Below are 17005 nucleotides of genomic sequence, written 5' to 3' on the forward strand. Positions count from 1 at the left end.
CAGGTACGTGCAGTGCCTGGGTGTGCTGGAAATTGTGGTTCTTTCAGCCACTGAACCATCGCTCTCTAGCCCCCATTAGCCCTTTATAAGACAACCCAAGAGACTTTCAGAATGGTGGTGGCCTCTAGCTGACAATCTTATATAGCTTCTCTCACTGAACTAATCTAGTAAGCTAGGCTGGCCAACCAGCACCAGAGATCTACCTGTGTCTACCTTCCTCAGCCCAGGGATTACAAGTATATACCACTAAGCCTGACATTTTTTTTTTTATTTTTTTTTTTTTTTGGTTTTTCCAGACAGAGTTTCTCTGTGTAGCTTTGGAGCCTGTCCTGGAGCTCACTCTGCAGACCAGGCTGGCCTCCCAAGCACGCCACCACTGCCTGGTGCTAGCTTTTTTATATTGTAAATGGGTTCAGTGGAATCAAACTCAGGTCCTCATGTTTGCAAGGCAAACCCTTTACCAACTGAACTATTCCCTCAGCCCTAGCTGAAGAAAGCTGAACACTGTTTTTAAACTTACTAGCTAGAACTAAGGTGTTCCCTTGTGGGCCTTTACTTGCCACGTGAACTGAGGCCCATGGACAAGGTGATCACCACTGGTGCTTCCGGCTCCTTCCCTAAGCAGTTCTCTTTCAAGGTGATGTGAAAGTCAAGCCTGGGGGTAGGCTAGAAGAGCTACAAGAGGTGCGGACAGATTCCCCACCCTCCTTCACTTCCTGAGACGGTGTCTCAGCTCTGTAGCACCTGAACTCTTGGTAATCCTCCCTCCCATCCTAACCTCCTGAGTGCTGCTGCTACACACAAGAGCCACTGCCACGAAGACTGTGGCCAGTTAAATTTGAAAAGAAAATCGGCCCAGAATACCAAGAGCTGTCTGATTCCAATCTCTTATTTACCAAACAAACAACAACAACAACAAACCAGAGAGTCAGGCAGTGGTGAAGCACGCCTTTAATCCCAGCACATGCAAGGCAGGTGGATCTCTGTAGATCAAGCTGGCCTTGAACTCACAGAGTGAGTTCCAGGTTAGCCAGGGCTACACAGGGAAACCCTGTTCAAAAAGGGGGGAAAAAAAAGAGACAGAGCAAAGTTAAAATCTTATCAATCTTTTAAAAATGCATGGAAGGGCCTCAGAGAAGGCTTGCCGCTCAAGAGCAGCTGCTGCTCATGTGGAGGGGTTTAAAAGACTCTACAGTGAAGGAGATAACTAACTCCCAAAGGATGTCATCTGACTTCCACATGAAAGCTGTGGCACTGATGCCCACACACCCTCTCTCTCCCCTCACCACACACACTCAACACAAAATACAATTTTAAACGAGAAAACAGAAAGATAAAGAGAGAAAACATCTAACAAAACAAGTTTATCACCTAGACAGGGGGGAAAGTCATCAATTCACACTGCAGACCACAAAGGGAAGTCTGATTAAGAAGAGCTGGAGAAGGCCGGGCGGTGGTGGCGCACGCCTTTAATCCCAGCACTCGGGAGGCAGAGGCAGGTGGATCTGTGAGTTCAAGGCCAGCCTGGGCTACAGAGTGAGTTCCAGGACAGCCTCCAAAGCTACACAGAGAAACCCTGTCTTGGAAAACCAAACAAGAAGAGCTGGAGAAGGCTTCAAGGAGGACGCAGACAGGGAACAAGGGATCTCAGCAGCTGATGTCAGGGATGGAAACAGCCACAGCCTAGGAGCCATCAGAGAGGCTAGCTGCAGTGTGGGAAGGCAGGACAGAGCTGGGGCCTGAGAGTGAACAGGGCTGAGCACATGTGGGGCTAACAAGCCAAACGAGGCCCATCAAGAGAATCACATATACTAGGTAGCTAGGGTGGGGAAAGAGACCACCTCAGGGGGTAGGCTGAGTAAATACAGGGGAGCCAGGAAAGGTACCTCAGGGGAGCACAGAGTGGGTTATCTGCCAAAGTGTATTGCCCATTATATCTCAAACTCCCTCAGAGGAGGACTGCTAGGTTTCTACCACATGACTAACCACATTACTATGTGATGCCCCATTTGGAAGCATCTTTTGACGAGAATTTGGGGAGAAAGCCTGACTTCCATACAGTTGGCCTTAGACATAAACTCAATGTAAGTTTCTGTCAGGAAGACAGAAAAAGAAACGCACGCGCACACACACACACACACACACACACACACACACACACACACACACCTAGTTTACCAAGAGGAAGTACAGAACACATTTACAGAGATGAGAGATGATCAGGACAAGAAACAGATGCACTCTGGCTCCGGATTACTTACCCCAAAGCCGAACTGAAAATTTAACTCCTTAGGTCCTGAATCATCCTTTCTATTTTTAAGCAGTCCCAAGATATCCACACATGTGTTTGCTTTGAAGATCTCCTACAAGTCTTCTTTAAAGATTTGTATGTGTGTGTGTGTGTGTGTGTGTGTGTGTGTGTGTGTGTTGAGAAATTATTTTAAGGCGTGTTACTTTTGTTTATGTTGCCTTGTTTAACTCTGTGAAGCTGTATTGCTTTGCCTGTCTAAAACATCTGATGGTCTAATAAAGGACTGAATGCCAACAGCAAGGCAGAAGAAAGGATAGGTGGGGCTGGCAGCAGAGAGAATAGATAGAAGAAGACCCGAAGGAAGATCAAGGAAAGAACATCAGGAGGGAGGAGGAGGACATCAGGGCATCCACCAGCTATACAACTAGCAACAGAGTAAGAAAGAAAGGTCTACAGAAATAGAGAAAGGTAAAAGCCCAGAAGCGCTGGGCAGTGGTAGTGCACACCTTTAATCCCAGCACTTGGGAGGCAGAGACAGGTGGATCTCTGTGAATTCGAGGCCAGCCTGGTCTACAGAGCTAGTCCAGGACAGGCTCCAAAGCTACAGAAAAATCCTGTCTCAAAAAGCCAAAAAAAAAAAAAAAAAAAAGCCCAGAAGCAAAAGGTTAATTTAAGAAAAACTGAAAAGAAACAAGCCAAGCTAAGGCCAGGCATTTATAATTAAGAATAAGCCTCCGTTTGTGACTTATTTGAGAGCTGGGTGGTGGGCGCCCCAAAGAGCAAAAACAACCAACAATATGTGTATCTATACTTGTGCCTGTGTGAGTACATGCACACAGGTATGCATGGATGGAGCTCAGAGCACTGGACTCCTTGGAGCTGGAACTGTAGGCATCTGCAGAAAGCCTGGCTTGTGGTATGGCTGCTGGGATGTAAACTAAGCCAGTACTCTTAACCAATGAATGACCTCTCCGACACTACCACCATTACAGCTTCAGAAAATCAGAGGAGTCTAGATATTTAACTCTGCGGTAAAGCACTCATCGAGCATGCATGAAGTCCTGTGGTCCATACCCAGCACCAAAAAAAAAAAAAAAAAAGAGGGTGGGGGTGGAAAAAATAATCAAGTGTCTAATGAACAGTGAATTGGTCTCAGAAGTTCTCTGAAGAGGAGAAAGGCAGAAGCATTGAGACCTTAGGCATCAAATCTCTAGGAATATCTATGAGCACAGTGCTACCATGACCTTGATGCAGAAGCCAGACAGGAAGGGGTGGTGAGGAAGCACAAAGGCTTCTGTTTGAAGGGCAAATATTCGCCTGAGCAATAGAAGTAATCCTCAAACATTGTCATTGAGTTTCTCCTGGCATTTAACTAGGAAGCAGGAATTGAAAGGTGGATGTGATATCCAAGGGCCAAGCTTACCTGCTAAACCCCAGCTCTTTCTTATAACACCACAGGACTGAGGGCCGAGCCTTCACGGTTGCTTTGGACAACATATGATGAAGAATAACCACCTGCCAAGAAAAAAAAATTACAGAAACTTAGTGTCAAAGACACCATAGAGACCACCAGGCCCAAGACCTCATTTGAAACTATTAGAAACTAACCTGCCTAGGAAAGCACCCAAGGTCACAAGACAAGAAATAACCAGATAGGAACCAGAAACTAGGTCACATATGTTTAACCTTAAGGTCACTCCATCATTTCAACATTCTAAAGATGTTAGTTCATCTGCTCATAAATCTAAATATAAAAAACATTACCATTTCCAGGTACTGAATGAATGTTCCCACCAGACACTTTACCAGCCATGGGGTCCTAATGCCACCGTAAGCTGAAACCTCAAATGGCCTAGGTAACCTGCCAACTTTGGGACAGGACACAAAGCATTTACCAGGTCTTACCTGATCTTTTCCTCGATCCCCAACTACAACAAAAAGAGACCTCTGCCGCTCAGCCACGCCATTCTCAATGAGAATCCGAATTCGGTTATCCACCTTCTTCCGGTGCATGGTGAAAGACTGTCACTAAAACAGAAAGAGAGGAGATACAGATGACCTGAATACCACAGCTGTAATCTTAATTACAATCTTAATCTTCAAACAGCCCCACAGGCCTCAGTTTTATAATCAAGAAACTAAGGCTTGAGAGACATGGTGGTCTTTTGTTGTTGTTTTTTGTTTTTCGAGACAGGGTTTCTCTGTGTAGCTTTGCACCTTTTCCTGGATCTCGCTCTGTAGACCAGGCTGGCCTTGAACTCACAGAGATCCGCCTGCCTCTGCCTCCCGAGTGCTGGGATTAAAGGCGTGCGTCACCACCACCCGGCGAGACAAGGTGTTCTTAAGCATAGGAAGTCAGCAGAGAAGTGGATTTTATATCACTAAGGAGTTTAAGAAAAATTAGAAAAGGCAGAAGCAGGCTGAACTGTGAGCTGGAGGCCAGCCTTGTTTACATAGTGAGGTCCACAACAGCCAGGGATACATAGAGAGACCCTGTCTCAAAAACACAAAGAAAAAGAGAGAGAATCAGGACATGTGTTTAAAATAAATAAAACCAAGAATTATTAAAGTATAAAATAGTATCTCTATAGACCCAAAAGAATAGCAAGATAAAGTATGAGATACTCTTTTATTCTACTGGGTTTTGTTTTTTAACAATGTGATGCTTCCCAGGCTGACCTTACATTCACTATAGCCCAAGATAAACCTAAATTCCAATCTTCCTGTCTCCACTTTCCAAGTACTAGGATTACAAGCAACAGCTCAAAGCACAGACATACATCACCACACAAGATGTTATGCTATGCTGAGAATCAAACCCAGGGCCTTATTCATGCTAAGCAAGCAAGCATTCTACTATCTGAGCAGCATTCCCAACACTATAAATACCATTTGATACACATACATAACACACAGAGGGAAGAAAAACTAGATGAGGGAAAAGCCCAAAATGCAATTTCTAAACAGTGATTTTTTTTTTTTTTTTTTTTTTTTTTTGGTTTTTCGAGACAGGGTTTCTCTGTAGCTTTGGAGCCTGTCCTGGACTAGCTCTGTAGACCAGGCTGGCCTCGAATTCACAGAGATCCACCTGTCTCTGCCTCCCGAGTGCTGGGATTACAGGCGTGCGCCACCACCGCCCGGCGCTAAATAGTGATTTTTTATTTTAACATTTTGTCTTTTATGATTTGGTTTCTTTAAAATTCACATGTGTGGTCTGATTCGTGCCTAGCCAAACTGTCATCAGAGAGGCTTTATCCAGCAACTGATGGAAACAGGTACAGAAACTCACAGCCCAACACTAGGGAGAGCTCAAGGAATCATGTAGAAGAGGGGGAAAATGGTTGTAGGAGCCAGTGGGGACAAGGACATCACAAGAAAACCCACAGAACCAACTAAACTGGGCTCACAGAGACTGAACTAACAACCAAGGAGCCTGCATGGGACTGACTAAAGCCCTCTGCATATATGTTACACTTGTGTATCTTGGTCTTCTTGTGGGGCTCCTAACAATGGGAGCAGGGGCTGTCTCTGACTCTGTTGCCTGCTTTGGCAACCTCTTCCTCCTCCCGGATTACCTCATCCAGTCTCACTGCAACCTGATATACCATGGCTGGTTGACATCCATGGGAGGCTGTCTGTATCTGAAGAGAAACAGTGGAGGAGGAGTGGATAGGGCTGGGGGCAGGAAGGGAAACTTTGGTTGGGATTTAAAAAAAAAGCGTTGATTCCAGATGTGGTCAAGTTGACAACCAAGATTAGCCATTACATATGCCTTTCTACCAGATTTGTCACTGTAGTTGTCCCCAACATTTTGTTATTCCAAGGAGCTAAACTAATGGCAAGGTTTAATCATACAGATTGAACTCTGGAAACACTGAAGATCGTCATTTTCAATCGGACTGGCATAGAAGCCAAGAAAAACGTGGTGGTGACTCAGGCTGACAGAATGGGCCCTCTCCTCTCCCCAGCAGCCTGGTAAAAACAGTGGATGACTGTGGGCCTATAAGTAGCACCTGATGAAAACTAAAAATTCACGTTTCCCCTGAAAAAAACAAAACAAAACAAAAACAAAAAAAAGATACTCACGTGTGTGGTAAAATGGCCCAGCATTGTTGCCAAACCTGATGACCTGAATTTGATCCCCAGAACCCTCAAGGTAAAAGGAAAGAACTGCTGGGTGGTGGTGGCACACATCTTTAATCCCAGCACTTGGGAGGCAGAGACAGGCAGATCTCTGTGAGTTTGAGGCCAGCCTGGGCTACACAGAAAAACCCTGTCTCGAAAAACCAACCCTCCTCCCCTGCAAAAAAGGGGAAGAGAACCAACTCCTAAAAGTTGTTCTCTGGGGGCTGGAGAGATGGCTCAGTGGTTAAGAGCACTGGCTGCTCGTCCAGAAAACCCAGGTTCAATTCCCAGCTCCCACACGACAGCTCACAACTGTCTGTAACTCCAGAATATATGACACCCCCACACAGACACATGAGTGGGAAAGATATCAATGCACATGAAATAAAAATAAATCACTAAAAAAATTGTTCTAAAAGATATCAATGCACATGAAATAAAAATAAATCACTAAAAAAAATTGTTCTCTAACCTCCACAAGCACTCCATGACATGCATCACAACACACACACACACATTATAATAAAATTAAAATTCACATTATTCATAAAATGAGAGAAAACAAACACGTTTCTATGATACAATGTGTTTCCTTGGATGAGAAGTCACCCTAAAGACTCTGTACAGGTGACTTCAGAAAGTGCCATGTGGGCCATGAGTGTACAGTGGGACAGAATTTGCCTCACTGTGGGAAAGTAAGTATCCCAAAACAGTAGGGCTTCACACTGTTCCCCCCAACTCCTCCTGAACCCCTTCCTTTGTGTATCAGTTCAATTTGTAAGCTCTATGACACGGTAGAGACCCACAAAAAATGAATGGGTGCCTAATTTTTAGATCCTATCGTTTGCATGTAGGAGAGTCCTTTATCAAGAGTTTACCATTACCAGGTAAAGCTCTTAACTACAAACTTTAATTCTAAGAGTATTTTTGAAAAGAAATGAGGCAGAACTACAGACAAAATTAGATCTAAAAGTACGAGCCGGACGGTGGTGGCGCACGTCTGTAATCCCAGCACTCGGGAGGCAGAGCCAGGTGGATCTCTGTGAGTTCCAGGCCAGCCTGGGCTACCATGTGAATTCCAGGAAAGGCGCAAAGCTACACAGGGAAACCCTGTCTTAAAAAAAAAAAAAAAAAAAAAAATCACTATTACACTATTAGAAATTGGTTTGTTTGTTGTTTGTTTGTTTGAGACAGGGTTCCATTGTGTAGCCCTAGTTGTCCTGGAACTCACTCTGTAGAACAGCTGGCCTCCAACTCAGAGATCTCCCTCTTACCTTTGCCTGTCCAGTGCTGGGATTAAAAGCATGGGCCACCAGGGACCAGCTAGATCTGCGATTGTCAATTTATGGGTTGCGACCCCCAAAAGGTAGAAAGACCTTTTCACAGGTGTCAACTAAACATCGGAAATATCAGATATTTACATTACGATTCATAACAATAGCAAAATTACAGTTATGAACTGGCAATGAAAATAAATTTATGGTTGTGGGACACAACATAAGGATCGCAGCATTAGGAAAGTTGAGAGCCACTGAGCTAGATGAATCGCTGCTGTATCCATTCCTGTACAAATATCAACAGCCTATGCAAAGCATCACCCGGGGCAATGTCAAATGTCCTAAATGAGACTCAACTGGATAGAGCATAAAATAATGGACAAGCTGCAGTCCATTAGGAGCAGAATATTCGGGATTAACCCGCCTTAATACAAAGCCTACCACTGCTACCAGGAGAAAGCTTCTCGGAAAGCGGCTTTGAAACCCACCCACTCTCTACTCTCCCAGTTAGATGTCCCCGACTGGGAAAGAGCCATGCACCCCCGAAAGCGCTCAAGAAACCAGGCTCAAAGAGTGTTTGCGTATCCAAGACCGGGAGAGTCTGTCTGCTGGGCGTCCAGAAGAGGCAGTCCGAAGATCTCGGGACCAGCCCAGACAGAGGCTTTGGTCCTCGAGCCAGCCCCGAAGGCCGGGAATGGACACCGCCGCACACATCAACATCCGACCAAACCTTTCCAGAGTACCTGCGTCCGGAGTCCGCCGGACCCCAGCCAGCCGCACAACTGAAGTAGGTGAGGGCACCGAGCTGCTCCGGAGACCTAAGCGTTTGCGGAGAAACCGCCGACAGCCAGCTGAGCAGGCCAGGAGCCGCCAGGGAGCGTGGACACTTAGGCTGCCGACAACACGTGCGCGACCACTCAAAGGGAGGGGCGGGGCCGCTAGCGCAATGGGACCTTCGCTTGCTTCGGCGCTTGGTGATGACGCCAAAGTGACGTAAGGCCTACAACCCAGGTGTCTACTACGGCTGCGCACTAGGTGCCGTTCACCATTTGCATCTGACCTTACAGGATAGTTATGGCGGGCGGAAATAAATCCTTTGGATATCCGGGCGCTCACCAGCTGGCGTTGGGCACTGGTATTCGAATTCATCTGCTGCATCAGTAATAAGGAGCCACTGTAGCCCGAGTACAGGAGACAGATATTCCAAGCGTGGGTGCAGTTTTATCGACCCCGCCCCCCGCAACTTTTTTAAATGACATGAAACTAGACCAGTAGCTTCTTCATCTCACCGAACCCTGCAACCCGCAGCAGTCTGGGGGGTCTGGGTATAGGCAGACTGTACCCACGACCACCACTGGCGGCTATTCTTCTCAGACCCATGTCATGTGAAGTGTCCCCAAAAACCCAACATCGGGGCTCTATTGAGTTACCTTCCCTGCAGTCCAACCACACCCACAAGGATTACTCATAAATACTTCCGACTTTTGGGCACGGGACATGTTATTGCCCCATACTCTTGGACAGCATAAACCAGGGTGTACAAAACTGAATTCCTTCCCCAAATTTAAGCACTTCTAATTTTAAAATCAAGTTATACATTCATTCAACAAAACTTTACGATGACAACAGTCTATTGATAGTCACCAAATGGCCCTAGCTTAAATACTTAAATTCTAAATGAGCATAAGAAAATAAAACTACCAGTACCGGACAAACGGGCATATAAGTCCTATCAGAGTGGACACAGCAATACCCAAAATTCTGAAATGACACTTGACAATGTTGAACTTAAAAACAGTAAGTTGGGTAAATCTTAGGCTAGGTAATTGTGTTCGGAGACTGGATTATGGGACTTCAGTTTTAATGGGGGGGAGGGGGGGCCCACAGGACTTTTGAGGACAAAATGATGAGTTTGACTCCTAGTCATCACAAAATCTATTACACCACCATGTGAGAGTACAAAAAGGGAGAGATGCCATAGAATATGGTACATTTCTGGTCTAGAATGTAAAGGAGTAAGGCAGGGGAAGAGTGGCCACAGTGCTAGATGGCTGTGCTAAGCTGGGGAACCATGTGATTTTACTTAAGGACTGTATGAAGACATCAAACACTGCATTCAATTTATTAACCCCCTTCCAGTGGTTGGACGAAAACAGTTGGCACAGAGTCGTAGGCCAGTTTGGAATATTCAAGACAACCAAAAATCTTAAATGTCTATTGAGAGAGAATGGGTATGAGCATAGCACTACACACCTGGGGAGGTTAGAGGGAGTTAAAAACTTTGGTCAGGCTTGGCTACAGTGCCCTTACCTGCTGAGCCATGTCACCGGCCTACTATCTCTCACTAACGTAATATCAAGTATGAGTTCTGAATGAGGGTCTTGGGACTTATACTTCTAAACAAACCAACTAAAAAGAACTAATTACAGAACAGTGAACTGGATTAGGTCACTTTCATAAGTAAAACAGAGATGCAGCCTATTAACCAAAGATACTCAGTGGACACAGGGAATCTGTTAGCCCCTCACCACTGCCATCTTTGCTGCAAAGAATGAAATGTATCTTCTGGATTCCACTGACCCATAAACTTTGGTTTTCAACACTGCAAGGGTCTTTTAAATGGCAGTTTTATTAGATGGCCCACTATCCCGACCCCCAAACAATACATACACCATTTGAAAATCTTCATTAGCTTCCAAATGTTAAGAGACAAAAACTGAACATGGAAAAAACACTGCCCTTATTAGTTTCCCCAACCAGATCTTGCTAAAGCTTAAACCAAACAGCAGTCACGGAAGCGTGGGCCTCTTTGCTTCTCTTTTGTCCAGTTTACCATTTCCCATGTATGTATCTTAGTTCAATTATCTCTTTCAATGAAGTCTCACCTGATCACACTGACTACGTCACACCACATTTATTATCAACCACAGCTGAATCATGTCACTTACCACACACATTTGGCCCACTCCATCAGTGTCCTGATTGTTTCTTTTTGCCACCACTGAATGTACACTGGCCATAATGCCAGGCAAAGAATACCCAAATGTGCTAATGAAGTTCAAGTTGTCTCCCTAATGAAATACAGTACTTATAGGAAATTAACTTACAAATTAATATACCAAAACCTGACTAGTAAGTGGATCTGAGAAACTGCTTCTTCCAATGTCAATAGTGAAGGACCAAGGCAGCAGCAGGCAACTGGATAAGCTTCAGAATAGCTTATTATGTATAATGTAAAACAAACAGTAGTCTAGCCTTTTTCTTGAAAGACCAGATCCAGTGTCTCCTCTTCTCCCACAAGGAGCATTTAAGGAGTTTTTCTTAGGACATATGCAACTCACAGGCTTTGCTAATGCAATTTAAAACTTTCTCTAGTCTTTTCATGGATGTTTATAAATTCAAAATAGTAAAAGAAAAGCCTGATTTAACTTTTCTAGATTTCTATTCCATTAACTCCATAAAGGGGAAAAGCTCAAGGACAATAGTGATTGAAGTATAACTTACACTCAATAAAACAGAGTACTTAATAACTCAAGTAGGATACAGATTCAGAAGCTTAAGGCTGAAATGAAGGGTATGAATTCAGTCATATCTATACCCCATTTCCCTTAATCAGATGTACCATCGAAAAATATAACAAACAATACAAATTGCCTGGCACACATAAGAAGCTGCTCAACTATATTCTGCACTTATAAATTGGTTGTCAGCTAAGCACCTTAGTGAATGAACCTGAGAATAAGCATACATTCTCATGTCTCTTTGAAGGCTCTATACAATAGCATTGTATGAGTGCATATATATGTATATGTACATATATATGGAGACAAAAGAACTATAGAAGTTAATTTACTACAATCATTGCAAGGTCATGTGTTTTAATATCAAGATACAATGATCAAAAGAAGAGAGAAGGAAAAACTCTTCTTTTTTTAGGAATATTTAGGGCCTGGTAATAAAATAGCCCTAACCAAAAAGTAACCAATGACATGCTACCTTTAACAAAGATTTTTGTGTGGGGGGACGGGGGCATTTTCATTACACATGTAGTATATATACATACTGGTAATTGTGCATGTACAAGATCTTTCATATTCTTACTACACTGAGAGTGTGACAATCATTTCCCTGCACTCTGCTAAAATACACATTTGACCAAACCAAAGGTCTTCTGCATATTATACAAGATACTGAGTACCAGAACTCAGGTCTTAATGGAACTACTTTAGTAGTTCTGTCTAGTGAGGCATTCCTTAAGAAAAAGTCTAAATTGAAACATTAAAAAAACATTTTACATATTAAACCAGTAGTTGTAGAATAACACCTAAGTATATGGTGCTCTTGAAAGGAATAAGCAACTCTTAGAAAATAGAGAAGTCAAACTACAAACACATCGTGCACATTCTGCCCTACACTGTGTGTAGAAGCCATTCTGCACTCACCTTAGAACTCAAATTCAATACTAAAGAACTTATTTTACATTGATTCTGATTTCTGAATACCATGAAATTATTTTATACACATATAGCAAATTTAGTTCTCTATAGTACTTCAAAAGCACACACCATCTAGTAATTATTCAGTAAACCACAAATGTTTTAAAGCATCCCACTAAAATACAGCTAACATATGGTTGTGGTACATCCCAGGCAGATGTCATTTAAAGCACACAAGGGGAGGTGCTGACAAAATACTCTTGGCAAAAGTAAACAGATAACCCTTCCAATATGATGTACCACAACCACACATGAGGAAAGTCGAGAATTTATTTTATTTATTTTAAAATAAACATTGACGCTTCCCCATTATCCACCACCCTACAAAACTTTTGAATGTGGAATGTTCGATAGCCTAACCATTTTTAGTAGGCAATAAAACCAGCAAAAACTCCAGTTGTCTAATGATGAATATCTGAGAATTTTGTTTTGCTTTTGAGTAGCTGATTACCTGCTGGGAAAAATGTTTGCTAAAGGCTAAAAATAAAATTTAATTCCATACAGAAAACAACATTAACTTAGTAGCCTTTGTTTAACAAGAGGAATTAATTCTCCATGGAGGAAAATGGAATGGGACAACAAGCAGCATTAAGATAGGCACGGACTAGTGCTCAATCTGCTAGCACAAATTCCAACACAGAACATATGGCTAAGTCACTGCTAAACTTTCCATCTCCAAACTGTATACTCTCCCTATGCATCTAAGGCAAGGAATCAACACTTTGAACAAAAATGTCTCCACAAGAAAAGGAGAATTAAATCAGACAAAAGATAAGTAAAACTCCTTCAGAAACAGCTGCTAGACATAACCACAAAGTCTGTGACACTAACAATGCATGGGGTGAATCATTAGCTGCTAGCTGTTGAACACCAGTGTTTCAAGATACAACTTTTAGAAACATGTTTTATTTGTTTTGCTTATACCATCAGAACTGAATCTACTGTCTGTCATTTCCCTAAAACAGGGAAAACGATCTAAAACATATACTGGTGCTTTTCAAAAGATAGCAATTTTAAAAGGGTGGTAGCAGCAGGCATTTGATCTTTTTCAAGAACTTTCAGGCTGCAGGAGAAAAACATGTGACCAAAAGTGTTATGATTATCCATCCATCCATTAGAGATTTTCATCAGTACCTACACCAATTCAGATAACAATACAGCAAGAACCAAGGATTAGTGACGACAATGCACATTATCGTGAGGAATGACATACAGTACCAATCCTCATGTAAGTCACTGTTTCAGAGTAACTGTTAAGTGTTTTGAAAGGTATCTAAATAGTTCACATTGAGTACAGAAGCAACCCATCCAGATCATACCCCATATTTGTTGCATATTTTTCTAGAAGAGCCAATCAAAGCCTAATTTGTATTTTGGCTTTGTCTTACACCATATCCACTACTAAAAAGCAATTTACATGTGTTTTTAATCACAGTTGTTTGGCCAGATGACTAGTGCTTTGCCAAGGCTGGTGGCCAGCCTCACTTGTGTGATTAAGGACCCATGCATAATTTGGTATGCTTCTAATCAGCTGGTGCTCCAATTTAACAGGAAAAGCTGTGAAATGTAGTTGTTTTGCGAAACCACACTCCACTCCTTCCATCTTCCTCTCAAGGAAAATGCTTTCTCAATTACCACTGAATAATTCTAGGGCTGATTGTAGATTTTATCCAGTATCAAAGAGTCAAACTTGCTTTTTTTTTTCAAGCCACTTCAAATAACTGTGGAGATATAATCACCCCATAAGTATATAATGTTTTACTCCTAAGCAAGGGTGAGGAATCTGAGTATCGTGTGCAAGGCTCAAGATGACGCTTAGGACAGAACATGCAGAGTAAAAATTGTTTCCTTCCATATCCAGGTAATATAAAGCTGACAATTGTAGTCCTGTGTTTATGGGATGAACAGTCCCTTTACAATAAGATTCCTGAAAGGGAGAACAAATAGATAATAACTCTTCTGGTAACATATTATAGTACACTGGCCAGTGTGTTTTGGCGATTAAACATAATCTTGTGAATCACATTAATTCACTTGCTGAGTGTTCATTTGCGGCATCCCTCTGTTGGGTCTTGGGGGCCCTCCACGACCTAGAAGACAAAAATGGCATTTGATTTTTCTTTCAAGTATTATTTGTTTTGCCTTCAAGCAGACTTTCACCTGCAGTCAAGAAGCATGTGGGCAGCTTGTCAGCACACTATTGGGCTTAAGAGGTTCAAGTTCCACCTGTCCTGGAAGTTGTCATTCGTATATCTGCTCCTGTTCTCTAGCTACAAGAAGGGTAGAGCCAATGGAGGATTCCACCAGTACTCACTCATTCATTCATTCAACAAGTATTTATTGAGTGCCTACTATGTGCCAGGCACTGTCATGAGGCGTTGGGAATAGATACAGCAGTGAAGACAGACAAGGTACCTGCTCTCATGGAGCTTACATTCTAATGTACACGCTAGCTTACATTTCAATAGTAAGTAACATCATACTATCAAAATTAATAAAAGCACCAGAATGAAAACAGACCTTTTTACCTAAACTGTTAAAAAGAAACTACATAACATTCAAAGTTGTATATTGACTTATAACAGGTAAAATAACTTTTTACATGCTTGTTAAAACATATTTTATCTATCATTTAACTCAACTTTCATAGAATATGCTACAAGGTGGGACAGAAGAACATAACCCACATTCACATGCAAATACCTTTGATACTTCAAGTCAGTATTTCCCAGATGACCTATTAACCTTTTTTAAAGAACTTTCTTAACCGTCAATTGCCACTAGCATTCAAATTAAAGTACTTTATAGTTCTTCCTTAATATACATTTTATACATGTCATGGCCAGCCAATAACTGTTAGAAACCTAATTCTTTAACCTCCTTTAATCAGAGAACCATTTAGAACTTCAGATTACATGAAATGCTACCTATAATTAATTGTTCAACAGATTAACTTCTCCATGTGAGAAATTATTTTCATTACTTGAAAGACAAATGAAACAAAGACTCTAAACTTCTAATGTTTAATTCCAATTAAGTTGCTAAGAATTTGGGAGTTCTATCAGAAATACACTTGATATTTAAATCGCTAACATTGTTCCTAAAAGTATTCAAATTACAATTAGTCTGTCACTTCTAAATGGTTCTCTAGATGTACCTGTGGCTATCTGGCCATTAAAGGGCTTCTGAGCCTAAAATATGCATGTTTCAAAAATCAAAGAGGGTAATAAATTTATATAAATGTTCAATCTCGTTCCAAAAATGTCTTACAAAAAGTTTCAGTAAGTACTTCCTAAAAACATTTAGCAGGTTTTAAGACCTGAAAAATAAATTTCCAGTTGGAAAAACACTTTTCTGAGGCAGAGAAAATGTTCTGATTTTCAAGACAATAACAGGGAAAGTCATTCAAAAATTAAAATTTGGATTCAAGATGAAATTTTAGAAACAAAGCATTTCATTTAATCTTTAGCAACAAGTCTGGAAAAGATAAATGCACTCCTAACATATAACCTACATGCAGACTATGAACAGCTCTTCCAAGGCCAGAACAGAAGCTCCACATAGGAGCTAGGATCACCACCACAAAATATTACCTCGTGGGGCTCCCCGTGGTCCACTCTGCCCAGAGCCTCGCTTGAAATTCTGCTGATATCCATCCTAAAAGACAAGCTAGTTAGTACTGAAAAGGAAAGTAATTTTGAATACCTATATCAAGTCTTAGCGCTTAACACTAGCAGAATAGATGACTCCTAGACATCAGTGGACTACAGCTAAGTTACTCTATTCTTACTGTGCTTCCATTAAACTCAAGAATGTTTACATATAGTTCCATTTTGATACCACTTTTAGCAAACTACATTATGTGGTTATAGATGAGTGTTCAAAAAAAAAACAAAGCCATCATTATTATAACAAAGTATGTTGGACACCACAAAATTAACCCCAAATCACTTAGTTACTGAGATCCACCCATGCTTACATACCCGCTGGTAGCCAGAGTAGTCCCGGGGAGCACTGAACTGAGACTGTGTATAACCACTATTTGGAGTGTTTGAGAACGAAGGGCGGTAACCATCATATCCTCCTAGAATTAAGGACAAGGAAATAATTTACTTTTCCTTACAAGGAATTTGTTTCCTTAAAGGGAAGGGTTAAAAAATGCATGCCACATTACTTATTTAAACTAATTTTAAATTTCCAGTCTTGATCCAATCTGTTTATCAATATCTAAGTACCATCTGCTTTAGATAATACTTTTTGTCCATCTAGGAATGAACGCGCGCGCGCGCACACACACACACACACACACACACACACACACACACACACACACCAAACTTGTAACTCAGACAAACCTTTAAACAAACAGCTCAATTTTTCTCTTCCAGTTTTGTCATTAAAAAACTGGCAAAATTAGCCAGGCATGGTGGCGCATGCCCTTAATTCCAGCACTCAAGAGACAGTGGTAGGTGGATCTGAGTTTGAGGTCACACATACACAACATACACTTCAAATGTTTAAATTATACATTAGGGCACTAATAGAGAGCCAACTCTCCCCAAAAATCATGAGACATATCTCTACGTATTTTACAAATCAGGAGACTTGAAACTACAAAAAGTAATCCCAAGTTGCTTTATTTCTTTACCTCTAAATCCATTGGCAGGGCCCCTGTATCCATTCATCAAGCCTCGGGCACCACGAGACCCTCCTCGGGACACACCACGACTGTTGTAATAAGGCTGACTGCTACGTGGAAATCCAGTGTTCTGCTGGGGAGGCTGCTGGTGGTTACCGGGCACTTGATGGGGCTGGTCCTGGGAACCATGGTAAGTGCCAACCACTGTTAAAGGAAA

The 17005-nt window shown here is 41.9% G+C and overlaps 2 protein-coding genes across 2 annotated transcripts in view; both read right to left on the reverse strand.

Moving 5' to 3' along the window:
- Nat10 (N-acetyltransferase 10) overlaps nucleotides 1–8601 on the reverse strand; it is a 44136-nt gene extending 35535 nt beyond the window's left edge. The window contains exons 1-3 of the mRNA XM_036185290.1: nucleotides 8397–8601; nucleotides 4157–4279; nucleotides 3675–3766 (exon numbers count right to left, since the gene is read on the reverse strand). Of these exons, the coding sequence (XP_036041183.1) occupies nucleotides 3675–3766; nucleotides 4157–4264 (200 nt within the window). The 5' untranslated portion in view covers nucleotides 4265–4279; nucleotides 8397–8601. The remainder of the gene's footprint in view (nucleotides 1–3674; nucleotides 3767–4156; nucleotides 4280–8396) is intronic.
- Nucleotides 8602–11501: 2900 nt separating this feature from the next.
- Nucleotides 11502–17005, reverse strand: part of Caprin1 (cell cycle associated protein 1) — a 37999-nt gene continuing 32495 nt past the window's right edge. Inside the window, exons 16-19 of the mRNA XM_036184024.1 lie at nucleotides 16798–16992; nucleotides 16133–16233; nucleotides 15743–15806; nucleotides 11502–14239 (exon numbers count right to left, since the gene is read on the reverse strand). Coding sequence (XP_036039917.1) covers nucleotides 14175–14239; nucleotides 15743–15806; nucleotides 16133–16233; nucleotides 16798–16992 — 425 coding nt within the window. The 3' untranslated portion in view covers nucleotides 11502–14174. The remainder of the gene's footprint in view (nucleotides 14240–15742; nucleotides 15807–16132; nucleotides 16234–16797; nucleotides 16993–17005) is intronic.

Source organism: Onychomys torridus, chromosome 4 (assembly GCF_903995425.1).
Source record: "Onychomys torridus chromosome 4, mOncTor1.1, whole genome shotgun sequence".
Classification (NCBI taxonomy): domain Eukaryota; kingdom Metazoa; phylum Chordata; class Mammalia; order Rodentia; family Cricetidae; genus Onychomys; species Onychomys torridus.